This window comes from Nipponia nippon, unplaced genomic scaffold (genome assembly GCF_047370975.1).
Source record: "Nipponia nippon isolate SJK-2023a ecotype South Korea unplaced genomic scaffold, ASM4737097v1 scaffold_1, whole genome shotgun sequence".
Lineage (NCBI taxonomy): Eukaryota > Metazoa > Chordata > Aves > Pelecaniformes > Threskiornithidae > Nipponia > Nipponia nippon.
In genome coordinates, this window is record NW_028262290.1 from 1152770 (window position 1) to 1177994 (window position 25225).

The window sequence follows — 25225 nt, forward strand, 5'->3', positions numbered from 1 at the left end:
TTTGCTGTTTTGGCCAGGGATGAGAAGACAGAGGAATCGGACCACTGAGATCCGGGTTCCCCTTGCACGCTTTATTAGCTGTATTCATAATTCTCCCAAGCGAGGCTGGATCGAGCAGCTCCGCTGTATAAATTGCTGTTTATTTCCCTGTTAAGTTATGAATTCATAAACACTTCTTCCACTCTACCCCGATGCCGGGAATGGCAAGGGAGCTCCAAGGAATTAACAGGAAACGGGGTTTGGATTCAATAATAAAACCCAAATAATCAAATACGAGTTACGTGCCGACATTTGTTGTTAACTTAAAATTACCCTAGACATTCCCAAGCAATTGCTATTTCAGCGCTGCAGCATTTTCATCCTTGCGACAGGAAAATAAGCTCTCTGCAGCGCCACGCTTTTCATCCTGGGTGTGAAATGCTGCTTCTCCCTCACCCGCTTCTCAGGCGCTTTACCGTTGTATTTACGGCAATCCATTCTCTGTACGTGCCTGGCGTTGAACAAGGACCTCAAACATCTCCGTGCAGCCAAATAGATTGGATCCGGGTCTCAAAACAGGAGAAAAAGTTGTCGTGTAACTGTGTCAAAACACTACAGGACCCAAATTTAGATTTTTTTGTAAATGAGGCTTTTTTGGTTTGGTGGGTTTTTTTGTTTTTGTTTTTTTTTGGCAGTTTTTATTTTTATATATAGAATAATTAGGTGGGATGAAATGATTAAGCAATTGTGAAAATTCTCTTCCTAAAACTGTAATGAAAAAGTTGAAGAAACATAACGTGACTATAGAAATGACTAGATCCTTTAACTCTATTCTTACTGTTCAACAGCTGAACCCAGCATAAATAATTTTCTTATTTTAAAGCTAACTTGATTTTTAAGGGGAGCCTTTTTTACGATTATTTCTTTTCACCTTGACGGCTTCCAATTTTATTGGATACTAGCTGTTGAGTTGAGAGACCCCTTCATCTCACAGTTCACCGTCAGAAATCAGGCGATAGTTCTCGGAGAGCGTGATAAAACGTACAACCAATTTTACAAGGTGAATAAAGCACTCGCATTTCCACTTCAGCAGATATTCAGCAACAGCATCTCCTATAAACAAGGACAGCACCATCCTGTAAAGGAAGGCCGGAGGAAAACCAAGCTGAAGCGTGCCACCATGGCACACGTGCTCAATATACGTTACTGTGGTCCTCGGCCTACTCAAGAGGAGTCACCAGAGGAAAAGCTGACCCCAGATGTGCAATCGGGAAGAAGAGACCACAAACCAAGCTTAAACAGCATCAACTTACACATTTATGAAATGCCTAGGAAGGGGAAAGGAAGGAAGAAATCACCCCAAAAATCCCGTTTCATTTCCTGGTAACTTTAGCGTAAGGAATGGACCCTCTGAGCACCTCACCACAGAGCAGCAGCAATCAAAGCCCTCGGAGATACATAGATATATATCGATATATATATCTGATGCATTAAATATGTTTTCAACTCAAGCATCTTTCCGGCTTGCACAGATCTTGAGGGTCACCCCTGGCTCGGTCTATTCTGGAAACTGTTAATTCAAGTGTCCACGTGGCCTCTCAAATGTGTTGATGTTCTTCACAGAAATGGAAACCAGAAATAAAACGAAGAAATGCAAGACAGCAATTTGAGCGCTAACTTGGGTGCCGGACAGATCTGGCACATCCAAATTATGGATTTCACTAGTGTACTGGTGAAGATGGGATATACCCTGTTGGGCCAGAACAAGAGGTCGTGCTCACCCCGTACTTTTCCAACGGTGGCATCAGGAGATGCTGTTTGAGCACGGCTTGGTCACCATCTCCGTCCCCTTGTACTCCCCCCAGTCATTGTGAGGTTTGAGCAGACATCCCCACCTGGTCCCACTGTCTCTCAATTAAAAAAGTCCATTTTGAACCTCCTGATACAACCTTCTGTGGCGATAAAGGTCTAGAAATGCACTGCCCACTCTAAGAGAAGTCCTCTTGCCCACGCCAAACGCATCTCCCACTAACTCATATGTACTGGTTCCAGTACTGTGGGGCTTCGAGCAGCTCTGCATCCACTTCACCACCACCCTCCCGAGCCCACAAACATCTTATTGCCCCCCCCACCACCCAACTTCTCCATAACTTCTCTTAAGACAGCTGCTTTATCCCCTTGATCATTCTCGCCGCCTTCCTCCGCATGGACAGATCTCTAGGAATTTGCTAAGAAAAGGGCAATTAAGCCCTTATTCAGATTCTTTATTGCGTTAACATCCAGTACTTAAATGCATCTATCTTATATTTGATTTCTTCTCTATTTCAGCTAGAAACTGAATGTCATAAATAAATTTCAAACTCTGTCCACTGTGCAAAAGTCAGCTCCAGATAATTGCTTTCGGTGGACGCACACGTGATGCACCAGGCACTTTCCAGAATAAAGAATAGGAGAGCGCGTACCCGGGTAAGATCAATCTGAAGAGTTCATACACCCAAAATGTAGAGTCCTGCACCCTTGAAGAACTTTTTCATAGAATTATGAACGGCTTGAGGCCGTTCCCTCTCGTCCCATCGCTTGTTCCTGGGGAGAAGAGACCGACCCCCCCGGCTCCAGCCTCCTTTTAGGCAGTTGCAGAGAGCGATGAGGGCTCCCCTCAGCCTCCTCTTCTCCAGGCTGAGCCCCCCCAGCTCCCCCAGCCGCTCCTCCCCAGCCTTGGGCTCCAGCCCCTGCCCCAGCCTCGCTGCCCTGCTCTGGCCACGCTCCAGCCCCTCCATGGCCGCCTTGGGGTGAGGGGCCCAGCGCTGAGCACAGCATTCGAGGGGCGGCCTCCCCAGTGCCCAGCACAGGGGGACCATCACCTCCCTGCTCCTGCTGGCCACACCATTCCTGATACAAGCCAGGATGCCACTGGCCCTCTTGGCCCCCTGGGCACACTGCTGGCTCATGTTCAGCGGCTGTCGACCACCACCCCCAGGTCCTTTCCCGCCGGGCAGCTCCCAGCCGCTCCTCCCCACGCCTGCAGCGGTGCCTGGGGTTGTTGTGCCCCCAGTGCAGGACCCGGCCCTGAGCCTTGTTGAGCCTCATACAGTTACATACCTACCTACCTACATATCGGCTTTTAAGGGTCTCGGAAATCCAACCCACGTAACCTTTTTCCCCCAAGTCTCACAAGATAACTGAAGTTAGAACAAGCTTTCCCTTCTTCTAGTCTCCACCTTACACTTCTGACAGATCCAGGAGATTGTTTCCCTCTTCTATAAAAGTTCCACCATTCAGAGACAGCCTCTATCCGCCTCCTTTTATCCTATTCTGGGACATTCACTCCTATCCCAGGCGGCAGCCACATCCACCACCACGAGCCTCCCTCCTTGCAGAGCTGCACTGGATTTTGACAGGATCTTGGGCCCAGGAAATGAAAGGGCTATTGTCAAGGTCCCCGAAAACATCTGGCTGAGCACCCAACTCCTTCAATGACCCTCTTGTTTCATCCGCCACATCACGCTCCGCGGTGCAGGCTGAGTTACGAGCCATTCCAAGGGGGTGAGGCAATATCTTAGAGGTTCAACAAGTTTCTCCTTCTGTGCCCTTCAACCCCGCTGCTTGCCTCTCATCCGAGAAAGGCTTCTAAGCTTTCATTTTGCGAACCGAGACTCGAGATATATTTTGAGACGCTCACTCAAGCGAGACCACGGCTAACATTTGAGCTGTAAATTTTAACCTTTCCACGGTGCCTCCCAGAGAGCCTGAAAAGGCTCTCAAGTAACGCAGCTTCCTCAGCCCAAGTTTCCTATTTGTTTTTGATCTCCACTTAACCTTTCAGTTATAACAACTGGAATGTTGAGAGGACAAGGAATCAAATATTCAGGAGTGCCTTTTGTCTCCTCCCTCCCGTCACTGATCACTGTTAATCATCACCACACCAGTAAACATTTAAAGAAGTCGGCATGGTCTCGTCTGTCAGTCAGCTGGGAAATACCAGTTATATAAAAGGAGAGTTGTACCTTGGGCGCGCTGGGGCTAGAGTTACTGCTGTTGCTTGGCACCGTGTCTTTATTTTGAGATAAACTAATTCAGACCTTTGTTTAAATGCATAGATGCACACGGAGAGGGAATTAAAGCAGCACGCTGCTCTCTCTGATGTCGCCCAGCTCCACCGGCAGCGAGGACATGGTTCTCGTTGGCTGCTGCCTCCAAATTCCTTCTGCACCGCTCTCGTGTTTTGCTTCGTGGAGCTACACCACCGCGCTCTGCGGCAGGTACCGTCCGTCGTGACGCTGGTGAAAAGAAAGCGATTCAAAGAAATATTGCGCAGCCTTGGAACCAAATCCAACTGCTTTGTGTCCAAAGCTCATACTTGAATCAAAAGCCTGCTCTCCTAGCAAGACCTCCACATCCTTCGGTCTTGCCCCAGCCTTCTCATCCCTTTAGACCGGTACTTCCATACGCGAAGGTTGGAAGGTGAAACCAGCCAAATGCCAACCACTGATCAAAGAGGAGATGCTACATGAATTTTCAGGCTGAATTTGATGCTGCTGCACGCAGCCCCATGCCAGCTTCGGTCACCAGCGAACAGGCCTGATGGATACAACAGGCAGAGCTCCGCAGCAGGGAATATTTATCACCTGGCTGTTCCTACCAGTAAATCTCAGAGGCAACACGCAGCATCTCAGATAGACGGGATCATTAGGTTAGGAAATCTATTCAATTCCTTTCAACTTCTACTATATCTAAGTGCCACGGAACGCATACACACGCAGTAAATACCCAAGAGCGGGGCTTAGTCGCTAAAACCAAGGTCAGTCTGCATTGCGCATGCTTCGGATGTGGATCTGGAGCAGAAGGGTTTAGCGATGCCAGGGCTGAGAGCTGGTCACCATTTGAGAGGTCTCCCCGTCTGCTCTGAAGGATTCCTTCCCTCCTTCCAACTTACTGACTTGAAATATCTGTCACGCAGCACCATTACATCATCTTGGCAGGTCACCGGCTAAGCACCCGGTCTCCGTCCAGCAAGCCGCGCTCCCGTACCGCTTTAGAGAACTGAAGTGGAAAAGGAGAATAAAACCATACAGGATCATTTCTGCTGTTCCACACTGGCGATGAGGACCACCTCTCAGTTGCATAGCCCACTGCAAGTCAAAAGCAGCATTTGCAAGCAATGGACAAATAAGGCTAGCAAATCTGTTCACAAGAGCAAATTTTTGGCTTTCAAGACTAATTTGCAAAGATAGGATTTAGATAGCAAAGGCCTGAGATAAGGGTATGTCTCTGGGGAAGTGCATGATGCTTTCACCGCTGCTGATACCCAGGTTTTACTGAGGCTCCTTCCACAAGATTCTCAATATTTTCAGGCTGCCCAGGGAAGTGGTTGAGTCCCCACCCCTGGAGGTATGTAAAAGAAGGGCAGACGTGGTGCTCGAGGACATGGTTTAGTGGTGGACTTGGCAGTGCTGAGTTAACGGTTGGACTCGATGATTTTAAGGGTCTTTTCCAACCGTAACGATTCTACGATTCTACGATATTAGGCATCACCACAAGCCAGCGAGGATGAAAAAGGAAGTTTCCACAGAAAGGAGGGTTCCACTTATAAAACAGGAGCAACCGAAATAGTTCTTTGAGTTGAAGGCAACTTTCAGAAGATAAGCAAGGTGGACTCACAGCTTTTTGGATTATATCTAGTTTTCCCTGTGGTCCAGCTACCTGTACTCCACCAGGTTGCTTGCACAGGGGGAACTACTATGCAGAAAATAACAATAGAAAAGTAATAATCCTCCGTAGTGACCCACTCCTTCGGTATGTTTGTGACCATAAAGCAAATTTCCAACCTGAAGCGTTTCTCACAAAATAGCAGGTCACGGGAACCACGACAGCTTGCAGATGACAAATCGTTTTTCAGATGTGTTCCTTCAGCTCCGCCCGCTTGGCTCCTTGCAAAACGGTGATGCCAAGGACAAGAGTTTAACTATGCTAATACCGTACACAGGAAAGCGTGCTCATATTTTTAGAAAGCACATGAGGACGTCAACGCTTTTTTTTTTTTTTAAGTTTTATTTTAAACTTTAGTTCACCCAACCGGAGGCACAGCTAAGAGATGCTACTCTGGAGAAGCTTATATGCTGGCAGAACGGCATGGGTGGGTTGTGAAAGCGTTATTGCAAGCACCACAGATTTACAGCATTACTCACAAAGGACAGAAACCCAAGTGATTCATGCTCGTCTTTCTAGAAAAGCAGCTTAAAGTCTCCTTCCCATTCTCGCATGTCTAGGACAACATGTTCATGAAGATCTCATTGCTTAACTCTTCCTGCAGCACTCGTCATAACTTCCGTCCAAGATGTTGGACTGTTTTCTGGTGGAGATACGAGTTCCTCAGAGTAAGGACAGGCTGGATCGGTGGGCCCAGGCCAACTGCAAGAGGCTCAACAAGGCTCAGGGCCGGGTCCTGCACTTGGGTCACAACAACCCCAGGCAACGCTGCAGGCATGGGGAGGAGTGGCTGGGAGCTGCCCGGCGGGAAAGGACCTGGGGATGTTGGTTGACAGCCGCTGAACATGAGCCAGCAGTGTGCCCAGGTGGCCAAGAGGGCCAATGGCATCCTGGCTTGTATCAGGAATGGTGTGGCCAGCAGGAGCAGGGCAGGGATCGTCCCCCTGTGCTGGGCACTGGGGAGGCCGCCCCTCGAATGCTGTGCTCAGCGCTGGGCCCCTCACCCCAAGGCGGCCATGGAGGGGCTGGAGCGTGGCCAGAGCAGGGCAGCGAGGCTGGGGCAGGGGCTGGAGCCCAAGGCTGGGGAGGAGCAGCTGGGGGAGCTGGGGGGGCTCAGCCTGGAGAAGAGGAGGCTGAGGGGAGCCCTCATCGCTCTCTGCAACGGCCTGAAAGGAGGCTGGAGCCGGGGGGGTCGGTCTCTTCTCCCCAGGAACAAGTGATGGGACGAGAGGGAACGGCCTCAAGCTGCGCCAGGGCAGGTTTAGGTTGGATATTGGGAAAACTTCTTCCCCAAAGGGCTGTCAGGCCCTGGCCCAGGCTGCCCAGGGCAGGGGCTGAGTCCCCATCCCTGGAGGTGTCTAAAAGCCAGGGAGATGTGGTGCTGAGGGACATGGTTTAGTGGTGGGCTTGGCAGTGCTGGGTTAATGGTTGGACTTGATGATCTTAAAGGTCTTTTCCAACCTAAACGGTTCTATGATTCTATCATTCTAAGAATCGGTCTCAAAAAAAAAAAAAAATTAGATGCTACTGAAGAAGAGGTCAACCACATTAGAAGAGCACCCTCATATTCCCATTGTCCTTCAAAGGAAATGCTCTCAACTTCATTTTGCAAGATGTTGAGCTCTTACTGAATTACCAACCCCACAAGAGCAGCCCCAGTGCCGAAGAGAGGGGTGCTGGCAGGTTTTCAGTGCTGTGAGTCTTCCCACTAAGACAGCCACTTTCGTTCCAGTCCTCACATTTGTTTGTTACCCTGCAGTATTTAAGCTTCTCCGACATCATATCGTGGGGACGTATGTCATAGGGAAAGAAAGGCAACGTGATAAAGGGAATATTCATCTCGGAAGGTTGAGAGGGCAGGAAACCCACTCGTCCGGTTGATTCTGGGAAAGCGTAGGACAGCAGTGAAAATGTTAAAGTTGACATTCATGAATTTCACGTTTGGAGCCTGCTCCCTCTATAACAATAATATCTTCTCATGCTGCTTTTTAAAATTCACTGACCACTTCCCAGCCTCAACTGAATTATTCTGGGTGAAGGTGGTAATTTTAGTTTGGTAAAATGCAGTTCACTTCGCCTACACCAAATAAAAAGCGACTCAAAAAAGCCAAAACAAAATACTTAAGATATATTAACCAAGAAGTCAACAAAAGATGACTCCACTGCATTCCACCAGCCCTTTTCTCTGTCATCCTCTGGGAGGGACGGCTTTGTAAGTAAACTCTTAGTCAGAAAGAGGCACAAGTGCTTCACAAAACAGTATTACAAAAGCCAAATTTCAAAACCTCCCAAAAACCAGGGAGGGGAGTAAGGCCCAGTCCGCAGGCAGGAAGGATACCATGACTTCACTTATTCTGCGAGAGCAGAGATTATTGTAAGCCCTTCTTAATTAGGGCTTTAGTCCGCTCATTCTATTTAATAAAATCAGAGTTTATATTTGGTGCTGTACCTCATAAAAAGGTTATCGGGAGAAGTTCTGTGCAGGATCAAAATGGAGATGCGACTTCTGGACCTAAGGGCTGAGAGCAGACCAGCCGTCCAGGTGTTTTGTGCACAGAATTGGCTTCAGCAGTTGAGTTTTTCCTTAAAATCCAGGACAACCCATCAGGATGCAGAAGTCCATGACAAAGACTTCTGCCACTGCCAGAAGAATCAGCAAAGGCGTCCTCAATCATTCCTTCAGTGTCACCAGAAGAGACTTCACCCAGTCCCGAGATCGGTGTTTTCCCATCGTCACTTCAAGCCAACAAATGCCAGCCAACAGAAGAGGAGCCTTATGATCGTCATCTTCCTTCCTCCCCATATTCTCTTTGTCACCAGCAGCCCCTTCTTTCCCTGTCTCACCAGAGCATTAACGGGTTTTGCCTGTTGATTTTTCAGCTGAATCAGGTCCCCAGCAGATTTACTGCTTCCTACCCTAACACGAGCACAAGGGACTCCTCTTTGCCTGCCAGCCTCTGTAGGGTGGCTTCAAGACATCTTGAGGCTGCAGCTTTTAGAAAATCAGATCAAGGAGATCAACACTTCCAGTGAGCCAAGCTTGTATCACTGATGCTGGTATCTTCAACGGAAAAAACAAACCCCAAACCAAAACCCAAACTGTTTTGTAGCCTCAGGTCTGCAGTCAAGAGCAAGTCTCCAAGTGACTCGATGTGTTTAGTATCTGCCCTCTTTCTACCATTTTTCCATAAAAAGAAAAAAAATCCCAAACTCCAGTGGCCCCAGCCTCCCATCCACCATCACCAGACGCCCACTCACAGCTGCACTGTCCCTCCCAGCAGGGTTGGCCGTCACCAGGACAAAGAAGTTCCAAGCAAAATCCAGGATCTCTATGGCTATTGGGGAGGTTTCTGGTGCAGTTACTGGCCATTTTGGTGAAAGCCTGCCATACAGGTTGCTCACTAGTGAGGTTGTGCTGTTCTGAAGCTAAACAAAGCATCCCAACTCATCAAGCTCTGACGGCCTGGCTTTGCAAAACCCAACAGACATGGAGACAAATGCCCAATCCACCAGCAGCCAGCCAGGAGGCCTCACTCTACCAGACCTCTTCTGCTTATGACACAGCTGCCGTGTCTGAAGCAGCAAACAAATGCAAGGGATGATTACAAGCTGCTGAAGAGTAATTTTAATTATCTCCTAGTAATCTATTAGCAGTACATTAGGAGAGCTGAACAACCTCCTTTCCTTTCAGGGCCACCTGGAGTCCTACTGCTTCAAGAAAAGCTCAGACAACCCAGACCAGACTTCTTGTCCCCAGCTTCGAACCAAACAGATGCCTGTTTGCCCAAGGCAGAACACTATTATCTACCCACCTTAAATATTAGCTAGAAAGTATGCTGACCTTTACAGTTGCCATGACAGCTATGTATGGAGAGTTAGGTCATATGCCATGGTGGGGACAGTTGCTAGAAATAGTTTAATATCATCAGTACGTCAGATGCCTATTGCAGCTCTTCCACTTTGCTCGGCGTACAGGAGCTCGTCATCGCGCGACAAGCCGCCTTGGCCATCGACCGCGTTTTAAAACGCGGGAGACGTAGCCCGGCGGTTCAGATGTCCGCAAGGCCACCCTAACACCAGCTGCCTGTAATCCTCGGAGGGTCACTGCTGCAGTGCTCCTCCCAACCTTGAATCTTGCAGAGTGGAGATGTTCAGCAAGAACAGCAGCAATATTTTGGTTATGAGCCAGTTTGGCATCGTTATCCCCCAACACAAGACATCACCGAGTTTTTCCTCTCTCCACGGTCATTTAACTCCTCCCAAAAGGCACCGAGTTCTACAGGAGCCCTCAGTAAAATGCTGCTGTTGCGATTTAAGAGCAGCTTTTATTCAAACCAAACTTTTCACGGAAAACATGAACGCTCCAGCAGGGAACAAGTCTGTCGGCCACATCCCTTCACTCCAAGATTGCATCCTCAGAAGGACTCTACTGCCGGGTGACCGCGTCTCACCTCGAGGCTTCTCCCATGCTGGAGGAGCCAGAGCAGAAGCGACAGCAAGTTGTGCCTCAACCAAATCCCAAGAATTCACCTTTTTAGAGAAAGGCTGCCAGAATGAAGATAACGATTTAAGAGCACAGCCTGTTAACAGAATGGCTCGTTACAGGGAGTCATACAGGTTTCTCCTCTGTGCCTCATTTGTCCAACTATACAAAGCAGGACATTCCGTGTCTTTTTCTTTTCCCTCCTAATTTCTATTATTACCTAGGAAGATTGCTCAAGAAACTGAGTTGAGAACCAGCGGAGGACTTAAATACATTCTCTCAATGGCATAAATTATCTTTTAATTTTCCGAAATTCAGTATTACACAAGATGACTTTCTGAAGAGCGGCTGAACTCCTACGGTTACTGCTTACAGGTGGGAAAACAACAAACATTGCACAATTTCACAGTTAGACAGGGTCACCTTTCTAAGAAGCCATGCAAACACGAATTACGATGTTACGTGCAGTTAGATACCTATTCAGCGCGGTGTGCAACATCAGGAGAGCCGGTAAAACAACTTCACTGATACAGAAAAAAATGAATCCCCAAAAGAAGCGCTACCCAGTCCACAACGAGTCTCGTTTTCCATCTTCATTCTTTAAGGTCAGATTTGCAACAGGCTAGGAGGAACGGAGAGGAAGCGGCGTGCCAAATGCCGACGTTAAAATGTAAGCGCTCAAAAATCTGGACTGCGGAGACACAGTTGAACACGCAGTATTAGTTTTTATACCCAGTATGTGTAGCAAACAAGAAAAAAGCATAGCATCACATAAAAGTCGACGGCAGAGCAAACAGTTTAGACTGCATTAGAAGCCACAATGGACACTTGCCAAATCTAGCTTGCTTGATCGTAGCTAGCCATCCCTGCGTTGAGGGTGGTGGGATTGCATCTCCCTTCGTTTACGAGGCCGAGGGGATTCTGCCCAACCAACCACGCTCCGCACGTCATCTCAGAAGGGCTTGAACCCTCATCATCAGCGTACAGACCTCCACGGAGCAACGCAACCAGCTACGTCGGCTGGCGGCGGCAGCAGCCAGCGGGTTTCCAAAGCCGAGGACCTTGTTGGCCATCTCCTACCACTCTGAGTCAGCAGGAAACTTCCTGGCTGGTGACAGCCCAAAGGAAGAGAGAGGATGCTGGCTGGGGTCACGCCAAGACAAACCAAGCATGGTTGCAGGGGGTTGCTTAGAAACCTTTTAGAAAACGACATTGAAAATTCAGATTTTTGATAAAGAACATCACAGGAAAGCAAGCAGAAGTTGTACTTTAGATCAGGCTTTCCCAGAGCCAAGTATGCTGTCTCCACTGCCTTCCCGTTCCCCTCCACTCCTGCTGCTTTGCAGGTCACCTTTGGGCCTGAATGCTTCAAGGTTTCCACAAGTTCAATCAGCAAGCAGAGAGCTGAGTACCTGCCTACAGCGGTAAGTCTTTCTAGATGGTCAAAATCACCCAGCAGAATAATATTTCAATAAAAGATGGTGATATATGGAAGGTACATGCTGAAAAAAAAAAATAGAATAAAGTTATGTAGCACAGTGCAGCCCTGGCATCTAATCAGGGAGACAGATGAAGGCAGCAATCTGTCTCCTTAAGATATGCACATTTTATTTTTTTTTTTTTTATTGCTGCATAACTGTGTTTGAAGATGCTCATAAAATGGCTGCAGCACGAGGGGGCTGCACCAGGAGCGTCCCTCTGCAATCACGAGGGAAGTGATGAGAAATTTCATCATTAGCAGTGTTTAATTGCCAGTAGCCAGAACGCTCCTTAACATCCATTATTAACTTTGTAACGTACCTGCAGACCAGGATCATAAACCAGGTTTTACCTCAGAGCTTAAAAGCCTGCTGCAGCTGTCATTGAGGGTAAGCTCGGTAAGTCACCTAAAAGGTTTTATGCACGGATCTGTCACCGTGCACGGTTTGTGCGCTCCCCGAAAGGCACTTGACCACGTGGGATCGCATTCAGCCCATTTTAGCCCACCCCAAACAATCCTACGGGTTACCTTCTGTACCAGATCGTTCCTCGTGGCTTGTAGTTGCACTAAAGACTCTAAAAAATAAATTATATAGAGATCGGTAGCAGAGCAAACCAACGCTGCCCATCAACATACCAGAAGCAACTGGGTAACTCATCTTCAGGTTCGGTGCAAGAATCCAGGTTAAATTCCTCCCATCTTCAAGGCTCAAAGCGACTCCACGCCAGCCTACACCACTCTTCGTTCCCTACCACATCAAAATCTGTCTCCTCCTACTCCATACTATTTATTTTGCTTTCCCGGCTAGCCCATCGGCTACCCTGCGCGCATCACGTTCCCATCTCCATCGCACGGAGCCATGCCTTCCCCATATTAAAACTCAGTTACAAGGAGCTGAATTACCCAAGTCTGCTCCAACTTCTTCCCTCAAAACACCTCTCAAATGGTAAATTCCTCCATGGCAGTATTTTTGCCCAAGGCAAGTGGGATGGGCATCCACGGACGGGAGTCATTTGCGACCATTCTAATAGCTAGGGGAACAGATATTCAGCATTGACTTTTGCATGCGTGACTCAAAAAAAATCTAATTTTGGATGTAATAGCAGAGCAGCAGTGAAAAGGTCATTTTTTTAGGAAATCTAGAAACCATTGCCTTCCGCCCTACCACCAACACGCACATATAGACTCGCAGCTAAGAGAAATCCTTCAAAATCCTCGCATTGAAGGCACCTCACCCCGCAGGGACAGAGCCTCAAACCACCCCCCCAGGGGGCTCAGCACCGTGCCGCTCTCGAGGAAGCAAGCTTACGGCAGTCAAGAATTTTATCGTTTAATCACAATTTGACACAAGCGAGAGCCATTTTACTGTGGCTCGACTGAAGATCAGAGGACATTCTTTGCAGAGCTCTTACGTCTTCACCGTGTTTTTTCCAAATCCCACACCCTGGATTTTCATTTCAGCTTCTCGTTAATGCGTGGTTACAGCTCACAATGGTCAAACAACTCCCCCCACCCACCAAAATAGCCAGAAATTAATGCCTTTTTTTTTTTTTTTTTTTTTTTACAGGGATTAGCTGCTAGCAGTAGCCTCTCAGCACGACGGTTAATTCCCATCGGGATACAGCAGAGCTATATCAACAATACGCCACCTGAAAGACGCAGCAAGGTACCAGCAGTACAAAGCCGATGTAAATCAGTTTGCATATGCAACCATCAAAGGCTCCACGAGATCCTGAAGCGTGAAAACATCTTTTCCCCACAAGATACCGAAGGAAGGGTAGCGAGACCAACGGGGGTGGGAGGACAGGAGAGGAGGGGAAAAAAAGAAAGACAAAAAGTGTGACTGTAGCTCAACAGTTGGAGAAAAATCAAGGTAGAAACAGCAACTTGGGCACGAGGAAAGCAGCTGTGCCAAGAGCGTAGGGAAGAGCGATATTCAGGCCCCTGCAGCGAGACGCAAGACAGCTCGTGCAGAGAAGGACCGAAAAGCGGTGGGAGGAGAAGCAAAGCCGCAAGGCCGGTCCCAGGGGAGCAGGCCAGAGACCCTGCTACTGCAAAACGAGAAGAAGCTTCACGAAGGCCCTCGTCCGCACACCTCTGCGTGAAAAGCAGCCAGAAGGTTTTCGTTTTTTTTTTTTTTTGTTGTTGTTTCTGCAGCTTTCTGGCAGAATACCGCGTCTCTCATCCCAGGGATGAAGGCAGTTGAGAGTTTTTTTTTTTTTACTAGAGCCTAGAAGGAAGAAGCAAAAGGTGTGAAAAAGCAAGAGAGCAGAAATGGAGCAGAAGAAAAAAAGTGAGAAATAAAGGCAGAAGGGGGCAAATTTTCCAGCAAGTCCCACACGGCCGCCCAGTACGTTCCTCAGACCTCCCCGGCCCGTTACAACTACGGGGACAGGCCAGCAAATGCTGGCTTAGCGGCCGCATACACAACAGGCAGGAGCAGAAACAAAGGTTGAGTAGAACACTGTTTTTTAAAGCTTTGGAAGGGGTAAGATGAAGGGGGGAAAAAAAAAAAATATATATATATATATAATAAAGGCAGCGCAAGGTCTTCAGGGAGAAGGAGCCCAGCAACAGTAATGAGTTTAAAGAAAATTGCATCATTGGTGGTATTTGGAAGGTCTGCTGCTGGAGCAAGGCTGACCCAACTCCCTAGAGAAACACGTATCCGTAGGAGCATCATCCCGCACAGCGGCCAGATGGGACCCTTTATTCATTGAGGGTTTTCCACTCAAGGCTGAGATTCAAGATGAGGGTCCGGTTCCACAGCACTATAGGTAGTGAAACCATGTCATGATGGTTGACTGAACACAAGGAAAAGATTTTTGATGATGAGCATGGTGAACCACTGGCCCAGGTTGCCCAGAGAGGTGGTAGATGCCCCATCCTTGGAAACATTCAAGGTCAGGTTGGACGGGGCTGTGAGCCACCTGATCTGGTTGAAGATGTCCCTGCTTATGGCAGGGGGGTTGGACTGGATGAGCTTCAAAGGTCCCTTCCCACCCAAAGCATTCTATGACTCTACGATAGATCTGCCAAGGTGGGAAGTTACCAAGCGTAAGAGAGACTCAAAAACCTTCCAAGAAAAGAAGATATCAAACCAGTAGGCTTGGGTCTAGTAATCTGCTGGGCTTTTTACACCAGAGGTAGATACGGATATGGCCTGAGCTTGAAGAACTTACAACCTCGAGAGCTTTACTGCGGTTGATCGCCTCAAAATACAATAACGAAGCTGCAGCAGGGTTAACAGGTTGAGAATGGGGACTGAGGGAGTCACGGTAGAGTAGCTGACACATTGCGTGAACCAAAGTTCAACTCGCTCCGTGTGGGACGGACGGGAGGCCCCGCGCATTGCTACGCATGCACGTTTGCGTAAGTACTCACCGTGGAGTAGTGACCTGCTGGACCCTCAGTCGAGCTTGCCACCCCTTAAGTGCTTTTTAGGGCTGTATCCCAATAGACATGAAGAGGTCTATGCTATAGAAACACACTGGCTAGAATCCAGCATGAAAATTACAGCCGTACACACACAAGCAACTATGAAACAGCCTACAGCTCAATGAGAAAACGTTAAAACCCAGGTTAGTAGAGACTGCGTGGATAGACAGAGGGTCAAAGGAGCGTTAAGCCTTCTCCCTGTTGAAAACACATCTCTAGGTCTGCCATTCCAGCAACGCAGCCCAGTACCTGAGCACTTTTGAAAGTGTGGATCTCCTGGTGCAGCACCCACGTCCCAGGCAGCTAAAACGCACCAGAGACCCAGCGAGTCTCCAGCTTTAGGAACGTACAGATGAGTAACACATATACAAACACTTTGAGACGCGTCCACAAAATTCTGAGACCTAAAAACCATAGCCCAAACATCATGGGACACAGGGGCGTGTTTTGGTTTGGTTTTTTTTTTATGTCAGGGCTTTACCCACTCCTGGGCAAGGGAAAAAAAAGAGATCACCCATGTTGTAACCTCACAGAAAAGCATGAGATATGTAATTCTACGATTCTAAGACCAGTTGCTCTTAGAAACACATCCCCATCCCCTTCCCCGGGCATCCAGTCCTCATCTGAACTTGTTGAGATGTCAAGTCACGAGAAGAATAGCGTTGGTCTGGCCAGAAGCCTGTCTAGCCTGGCACCCTACCGCCAAAACCAGATGTCTACACACTACTAAGACTAGCGCAAGCATGTAGTAACTCTTTAACATATTAGTACCACACTAATGCAACTGGAAAAAACATGGATAGGACAAAGTTTATGGTACATGAACAGCAAAGGAAAGGAGGAAGAACAGCTGACTGGCTAAGGCAGACAGAGTAGAATAAGATTTGGTCTTATACTATTTAATAATAGGTGCCCTGGAAGTCATCGCACAGCTGTCAGTGTGATTAATTGCTATTTATTCAGTGCCAGAGCAGGTCACGATTGCTGCGCTGGCAAGTGGGAAAGCCAAGCGAAGAGGAGTTGTTGAGGGGGGGAAGAAATACTCTGGAGCCAGCAGAGATGAGGAGATGACTCAAAACTTTGGGATTTGTGGTTAGAGTTACAGACTGGAAGCTAGACTGCAAGAGAGACTGCTGCGGGATAACCAAGCCGTAAAGCAAGGCTAGTCATTGAAATACCTGCAGTACCAGTCGAGTCAGGAACTTCATTTTGCATCAGGCATATTTAAATAGATATTTTTTTAAGTCTGTAGGACTTAAAGCAGATTTTTTAGCTAGGCTACTGCACTGTTGTAAGATGGCTCATCAGAGCAGAAAATTGAGTTGGACCAGCAGATAGCAAATTCAAGATAGCATCAACAGCAGTGGTTCAGTCGGTTCTTTGAAGGAAGAACGGGCTGACATGGAAGTCAGAGTGGTCTCGGGTGCCCATAAAGAAGATCCATTAGATAAAACATTTTTAGCAACTCAGGTAGCGATGAGCTACTCCACCGATCAGCTTCCTAGGACAGAGCTCGCTTCCCTCGCCCCCACGCCAGGTAAAATGCAGTTACTCCCAACCCAAAACCCTTGACTTTAAGGCAAGATCATTCCTGGCCCATTTTCCAAGGCTTTCTCAAACTCTAATGCCCCAAAACAAATGCTCAAAGATGCAGAAGGCCAAGCAAGGAGAACAACACAGGAGAGAAGCTGCTATTGAACTGGAAGAATTTCAGCCAGCGCACCCATCGCTCACATCTTTGAAGATCTGGAGCTCTGGACTAGAGAAACAGGGAAGTTATCGTTGCGAACGTGATTAATTTTTTTTATACCTTCATTTTTGAAATGACAGTATTGAAAATTGTTACCTGCTACAGCAATTTTGGTATAACATGGCCAAGGACTGCTAGCAATTAAGATCCGTTTTTATTACGCAGGACTGACAAATGACCCAAGTTTCAACTCCCACGTATTATACGTGGTGAGAAAGAAAGGACTACAGGCTACCAAATCCTTCTTCTGAACCTGCTACCTTTTTATTCAAACCTTCCTAGTTCTTTGTAAGACTCCTCAGTAATTCACAGCATCCTCCTCTTCCCATAATAGTTGCCTAGAACAAAGAACCAGAAAGGCTTGATTATATGAGTGATGCCTTACGTGAGCAAATCAGACTTCTGTCCCCGTGGGAGAGCAAAAATTTCTCTTCTATCCGTGTTATCCTTGCAACAGAGGCGGCCAGGGAAAATAGGGCAGAGGAAATGAAGGGATCCCTTTGAAAGGCCACAGAAAAACAGGTAACCAGGTTAAAAGGATGCTATGTAATGGAGTTTTTCAGAATGACAAGAGAATTTGGGCAGAATGGCTATATTTAACACGATTATCGGTGCAGCGGTGATTCAAGCTGGATGTTACTACGCAGCGGCTGAGTCACAGGGACTCTCCGTGGAAAGGCTCTTAACCTGCCGCACCACCGCGGCGACTCAAAGAGCCCAACAAGCTTCCTGCAGTTAAACAAAGTCGCAGCACTTTGCTGACAGAAAGCCTGCGTGCACGCAGCCGCAGCGCAGCTTTTACGGAGAAGCTACTTAAACCAGCAGCTATTGTGTGCCCAAGCCTTGCGGTAAAGCCTTTAATCCAGTAATACCATCCTAAAAAAGTTTGCGAGCTTGCTTTAAAATGACAAAGCCAAGCAGGTCCCTTGAACCCGAACAGCGAGACGGTAAGATAAGGCGAGGTCTGCGGAATCAGCCAGACCTGCAATTTGCTCGCTGATTAGCTCCCTTGAGCAGAGCACTGCAGCAGGAAAATTAGTCAAATCATCGCCCAGACACTACTTAACGACTTGAAGGAAACACTGGCTGTTCGTCGCCATTCGGGATAAGCGATCTTACCGCAATGTTTTCTGGAGCTTGAGGGACGACGGTTGTTATTTAGGCATGAACAAGATGTCGTCGCCTTCAGAACTTGCTTTGCCTGTCTTGCACGGTATGGGTTTCAGACGACGCTCGCAACTCACAATATCGAAGTGCTCTTTGCGTGCACCTCTCGCACAATTCAGCAGAAACATTTACCACCAGAGACCATCAGGACTTTCAAAGCCTGAACTGCTCTGGGTGTTCTCCAAGTGAGTAAAGCAAGTTTACGTAGCTGTCTATGGAGAAGGTCTTGCTTGCATCGGCTACACAAAGGCCACGGTTTTGGTTCCGAGATGCTTGAGAGGAAGTTTTACCTAATGCGGAGGCAAGCAAAGAACGTACTGCTTCGAAAAACAATAAAATGAAAAAATAGGTGCTGCTAGCCAACAATGAAAGGCAAAGCGAATAACTCCGTAGATCTAAAAGGCTATTCTGGAAAAAAATCCAGCAAAAAACCCCCTTTGAAGTCAAGTCCCTAGTGCTCTGCTGTATTTTCATTCAAGCCTTGCACCACCTGAGCCTCCAGATCAGATCCTCAGCTCCTTTTATCGACTCATTTCTCAACGCCTACAAGAGCAGATCACCACAAACGGGACTACAAATTAAACTGAGCATTCGGTTTGCAGTAAATCTTGTTATCTGCTCTCTACCAGCAGCCGAAGTGTCAGCAGCATCAACGGCCTGACCAGTCACTAAGCACAACTTCTTCAAAAGTGGCAGCAACAGCAGGAGACAATCATAGGATCAGCGAATGGTTTGGGTTGGAAGGGACCTTAGAGATCATCCAGTCCAACCCCCCTGCCACGGGCAGGGACATCTTCAACCAGATCAGGTTGCTCAAAGCCTCATCCAACCTGGCCTTGAACACTTCCAGGGATGGAGCATCCACAACTTCTCTGGAAGAGGTTGCCCAGTATCTCACCACCCTCACAGGGAAGAATTTCTTCCTAATATCTAACCTAAATCTACCCTCTTTCAGTTTAAAACCGCTACCCCCCATTCTATCACTGCACTCCCTGTTCAAGAGTCCCCAAATCTGCAGAAACAGGAGAACTTGACGGTAAGGTTAAATGCCAGGGGACCTAAAAGTTGGGGAGAAGCCAGCAGCGTTAGCACATCAGAAGGGAGATCGGCTCTTGATACGGTGGCACCGCTGCCCAGGACGGACCGACGTTAATCAATGAAGAGCCCTTCTGTTGGTTTAAGGGAATGGCTCTATGTTCTGGCCTTCAGAAGCTGGACCTGCACCTTTGCTAGACGCCACCACAGACTGCTCTGGTGGTCTTCTACAAGCACATTGAACATTTTGGCTGTGCCCTCTACCCCCACGGACTCTTTCAACACAGTCCAGTGTTTTGAGGGAAAGGAAAACTAGCCCCAACCCTCAACGCTATCACAACCGAGATACCATAAACCCAAACGCTTGTGCTGAAAAAGAGTAGCAACTCATCAAGAACCAAGCAAGTCCCTGTGCACAAGTTGAGGCGAAGACTGCCAGATGGCGTGGTGCTCCGAGCATGTAGAAGAGTTCTGCCCAAAGACAGACACCCCGGCAGTCCTACCTCTACTGAACACGAGATCTCCAGTCCCGAGAAAAAGACTATTTCAGCTGGCTGGGTAACGAATTTCAAAGGAGTAATAGAACTGCCAGAAATGCTGAACATGGGTCGAGGGCGCTTTCTACACGGCTCTAAGCAATACCTTCATAGAATCATAGAATCATTTAGGTCGGAAAAGACCCTTAAGATCATCGAGTCCAACTGTTAACGTATCACTGCCAAGCCCACCACTAAACCATGGCCCTCAGCACCACATCTGCCCGGCTTTTAGACACCTCCAGGGACGGGGACTCAGCCCCTGCCCTGGGCAGCCTGGGCCAGGGCCTGACAGCCCTTTGGGGAAGAAGTTTTCCCTGATACCCAACCCAAACCTGCCCTGGCGCAGCTTGAGGCCGTTCCCTCTCGTCCCATCGCTTGTTCCTGGGGAGAAGAGACCGACCCCCCCCGGCTCCAGCCTCCTTTCAGGCAGTTGCAGAGAGCGATGAGGGCTCCCCTCAGCCTCCTCTTCTCCAGGCTGAGCCCCCCCAGCTCCCCCAGCCGCTCCTCCCCAGCCTTGGGCTCCAGCCCCTGCCCCAGCCTCGCTGCCCTGCTCTGGCCACGCTCCAGCCCCTCCATGGCCGCCTTGGGGTGAGGGGCCCAGCGCTGAGCACAGCATTCGAGGGGCGGCCTCCCCAGTGCCCAGCACAGGGGGACGATCCCTGCCCTGCTCCTGCTGGCCACACCATTCCTGATACAAGCCAGTGATCCCATCACCCAACACGCCTGCTCGGCTCAGTTCAGCCTTTCTGGACGCTAATGGCTCAGAGCAACGTCAGAGCTGGAAGGAAGCTTGCCTGCCAATCTGAAAGTCAATGACCCATGCTCTTAAAAGCCATGGTCACGTGGCCTAAATTGTAGCTAAAAATGAGGCAAGACGATGAGTAAAGGAAGAAAATTTCTTAAACGTCAAGGGTTTTTTTCTAGCACATTTATAATTTATTGCTACTTAGGCTGATAAATGGCACCGGTACCGAGTGCCATAACCAGAGGCAAGCGTGAGACATATGTTTAGTATAAAACGTGCTTCTTCCCCGATAATCGGGCAAGGCTAAAACTGGAGGTGGGGAGACAGGTAGACATCCAGTGAGATGTATCCTAAAGCAAGGGCCCCCAAAAGATCCTGCCCACTCCTCCATTTTTCTCTGTGCACTTGAAACATGAAAAGAGTCCCACAGTGGCTTTAAATAGAAATAAAATTTACACGCCATTAACAGCCAAAGCACGACGCGAGAGCCAACAACCAGCTCTACTATGGTCCAGCCATTACTCCAAGTGCACTCTGTATGTCCTCAGAAATTTATTTATAAAGCATTTTCTTTTTCCTCCCTCCTTGTGCAATGAACACAGAGCACGACAGTTTTAAAATGACAAATCAATACAGAGAGCTCTAAAAACCAAATCATATTACAGCTGCATTAGAAATTTTCTTGGACTGCGGCTCATGAAGTATTGAATATTTTCAATTACTCTTCTTTCTCTTTCTCCAGCTGACATAAGAGTTCCTGAGTCGGATGTAAAAATCTGCTCCAAACATTTTCACCCTATGGAGCAGTTTAAGGCTTTTTCTTCTTTTTTAGCAGATAAAAGACAATTTGCGAACAATAAGTGAACCTAAACCAGTGGCTGCAGTAAGTGCAGCACACAAAATCGGTAGAGCGGGTTGGAAGAGTTTCCATTTAACCACATCTGTACTCCATTTATCTCCAGGAGTGTGAAGAAAAGGCATCCATTAGAAATATACTTCAATACAGAGGATTAAAGGGTTGGAAGTTAGAACAATAGTACAGCTAAACTGGAGCTCCTTCCTCTGATTTAAGAGCTGATCTGAGCTTAGGGAAGAGAGAGTTGCTTGACACCATCAAGTAGCACGGCTGAAGGCAGCAAACTTGGGCTCACCTCCCCAGGAACCACAAAAGCACACAAAAAGTCAGAGGGTGCAGGTCAGACTCCACCAACAAAGCAAGTCAAGCCGTACGTCATGATGCGCCTCCTCTTCCTCCCTCCCACGTCTCACGTTAGCAGTCACCTCAGCAAGCTGGACACCCAGCAGCGTGTCTTTCCTCTCCCTGGAAGCCTACCAGGTTTCTAAACTTTAGGTTCTGAAAAGTATGAAAAGAGATTTCAAAGTACCAATAAACTGGATTATTTTTTTTTTTTTTTTAATATACAGAGGCTCCTTAGAACCCTTCCTCTCCCTTTTCTCATTTAAGGGATGTGCGTCGAGCTCTCCTGCCATCTCACCCCTCAGCCCCTAGAACAAAAGGAGCGCTTAGAAGAAGATGGCTAGGAGATGAAATCCCCCACGCTTTGTCATTTCTATTTCTGTGTCCTGCCACACTTCGATTTTAATTCAAGTTCTCTGTGTCTTTTGATCTTCTGTATCAAATGGATCGCTGCATTAAGACTTCATTAACTTTCCTAGCCAAAAATACTCCAAATATCTCAACAGCTCTGCTATGAAAGGCAGCATCTAGTCTTTAGGAGAACAGACCTTCAAGGGAAGAACGTAGATATGGCTTCAGCTACAAGCAACATCAGGAGAGCGTTGTTTTAACCCTCCTCCCCCACCGATGTCGATCAGGATCTACAACCAAGGGAGCAGGCGCAGAGCCCAACTCATAATGGCTTCTACTTTCTCTGTCTATTTAAGTTTTATTCATTTTGCCTTTGCAATCACTGCAGGTTCAGTCTGACGGCTTTTCTAAAGCAACAGAGATACTTAACCTTCAAATAATTCCCTTCACGTTACAGCCCTTTCTTTTTCCCATCCTTGCTCATCCTTGCAAACCCTTCGGTCAATGCTGAAAAAAAAAAAAAGCAATAAATTGAACAGCGCTGTGCATCACTTCCAAGCGTTCAATACACAGATGTTGCTTCATACTGTCTTTAAAAATAATACCCCCCAACTGCAGCGAGCATCCAATTTATGTCGCTGAATACTAGCACTGGACTTTCTGTGGTGGCTGGATACCATCGCTTTGCTGCTTTCTAAAAAAAAAAAAAAAAAAAAAAAAAAAAAAAAAATCTCACTTCCAGCTTAGAACGCATATAAAACATTTGTAGGCAAAGGGTTCGTCTACAATACAGCCTTCCATTCATTGAGAAGGATGAGGAACACCTGCCTCTCTTCTGGGGCATCCTCAGGCCATCTTTCTGTACTTCAGGACGATCAGCCTCTCCGTTCGGCATCTTGCCCGTTAACACACAGTTCGCATCTCTCTCAACTGCTCAGGATGAATGCCAATACCTCTTCCCAACCTCAACTTGTTCCTTTTGAGTTTTTGAGTCTACGAAGCAGACGGAACAAGAGCTACAGGATCCTCAGATACTAATGCCAACTGTATCGTTAGTAGCAGCTCAGAAGAAAGAGCAAGGGAAATGCCGAGAGCACAGCTACTTCCAGCAAAACACCAGCCGTGCAGCAAAGCGGAGATGAGCACGCAGGAGTAGTGGAGTAGGAGTAGTTACAAAGAAGATGGAGACTCCCTTTTTACAAGGAGTCCCATGGTGAGGACAAGGGGTAACGGGTACAAGTTACTCCCAGGGAGATTCCGACTGGATGCGAGAGGAAAATTTTTCACAATGAGAAGAGTCAACCATTGGGATAATGTCCCCAGGGAAGTGGTTTGACTCCGCTACACTGGACACGTTTAAGACTCAGCTGGACAGGGTGCTGGGCCATCTCATCCAGATTGTGCTCTTGCCTAGAAAGGTTGGACCAGACGATCCTCGAGGTCCCTTCCAACCTGGTATTCTGTGATTCTATGAGGAGTAACCCTGGGCATTTCACCCTGAGAAACGGAGTGGAGTTGGCCACGTTATTGCCACTCCCTTAAGTAGAAAATTGCAACGGCACAGAAGGCGGCCAGCAGCGATATCGATTTGTCAACCTGTACCGCTCCCTGCTCAGACAGCTCTTCATACGTGACACACGCAAACCTTCTCATATTCACCACCGTCTTAGTTTTTGCTTATAAAGCAATCATCCTTTGCATTATTTCCAAGCTAAGAGGACGTTATCTTTCAGAAGACTGACTGCGTGAGCAGATGCAAAGAGCATTTGCTAAACAGTTTAAATGGCACTTTGTGCAAGTCAGATGACTCCAAGTCACAGTTAACTCTCATCATCCAGTTACCCATGCCAGGCTTCAGCTGGAGCCTGTCTGCAGACCTCTGGGGCAGATAAAATTATTTTTCAATAATTTTTCCTCCTACCCCACCCCTGTTCACCCTTCTAGTTTTGACGGTGCTTGTACTGAGGTATACGCTGTCCTCGCTCCAGTAGTTTCTGCTCTATATCTTACTGATGCAAAAAAGGGGTATTATATATTTCTGTTACTGCAGCCAATATTTGCTTCTACTCCAAAAGACCCGTACAAGATTCTTGCTTACAAAATTTGTCGGGTCCACTCTAGATCCTACTGCTTCAGGCAAATCTCCAGGGTAGCAATTCTTAAGCTCATGTATTTCTGCATCGCCTAACCAAATACCTCGAAGGCATTCCTAATTGCATGACTTTTCAGGACAAGAATGGCTAAAAAAAAAGAACAAAAACCCAGAAGAGACATTAATTCTCCTTATATTCCCCCTGAATTAAGTTTTGCTGGAATATTTTTACGTTCCTTGCTTTCACTATTGTACCCAAATGATTTCTCTCAGAGTTGCATTAAAGAGGTAAAGACAATGCATTAAATACAAGTATCATTTAGGAACCCAGCAGCCACTTTGGAACTGAATTGCCGTCCGTGTCCTCATCGCAACCGCTTCAAATCTCACCATGTTTCCTAAGCCTGCGCTCCACTTCGTTCCTTATCACTATCAAAAAGCCTCTACGTCCCTCTCGCTGCACACAACTTTGATGCTTAGCCCGGAGCATCCTCCCCCTCCTTCACATCCAATTTTCTTCTTGCTAGTGTACGTCCCTCTGTATTAATGCGACGGTTACGCTGGTTTCCCCCCCACATTTCTACTTTGCCAATCAATCCTGTCTTCCTGACGCACCACCTTGTCCCTACTACTTATTACTTACATCGGGCTTAAGTCATTTATTGCTCATTCCTTTCTTATCTTCTCCTTGATGACCTCTGTTCTTTGACAGACCTTTGCAGGTTTTCGTAGCCCTCTTGGACCTTTGTGCCTTTCTATTCCCAGTCTAAACACCTCTTAGGGATGTATTAGAAAGAAAAATACGATTACACAACCCTGAAGTGGGTAGGTCACTCAGCAAGGATGCTGCTCGAGCCAAAACAGGTTTAAAATTTCATGTAGCCTTAAGTTTTTACTAAGCTAAAACCAGTTAAATTAAAAGGTAACATCAGAAAATTAGCTCAAGCGGCCACGTCTTGCCTTAAAGGGTGCTAGGGACAGATGTTCTTCGAGTTTCATAGGCCAGGGAGTGCAGTTTTTAATTGATTGCCATTGATCGCTGCAATTAATTGGATCTTGTCTTCCAGCAGCCAATTCCTCGCCTTCCTGGCAAGATGGTTCATTTTATAACACGGCTGGGATACTTAACAGTATGAAACACTTTCTGGATATACTTTTGAATGCTATGGACCAAGTTATCTTGTCCATAACTTCATTAAAGCTGCTAGTTTGTGTCCACACTAGAGAGCTAACGAGGACGGGAAGGTCTCCTTCCACCTCCC

The 25225-nt window shown here is 47.4% G+C and overlaps 1 protein-coding gene across 4 annotated transcripts in view; it reads right to left on the reverse strand.

Annotated features, from left to right (window-relative positions):
• Nucleotides 1-25225, reverse strand: part of ARHGAP39 (Rho GTPase activating protein 39) — a 155737-nt gene that overhangs the window by 115691 nt on the left and 14821 nt on the right. For 2 of the 4 annotated variants that reach the window (XM_087736201.1, XM_087736281.1), the window contains exon 1: nucleotides 10645-10848. The exons of 1 other annotated variant lie outside the window; for it this stretch is intronic. In XM_087736201.1, coding sequence (XP_087592327.1) covers nucleotides 10645-10667 — 23 coding nt within the window. In that variant the 5' untranslated portion in view covers nucleotides 10668-10848. Of the gene's footprint in view, nucleotides 1-10644; nucleotides 10850-25225 lie in introns of those variants that run through there. One more of the 4 variants, XM_087736028.1, reaches the window with a different exon arrangement.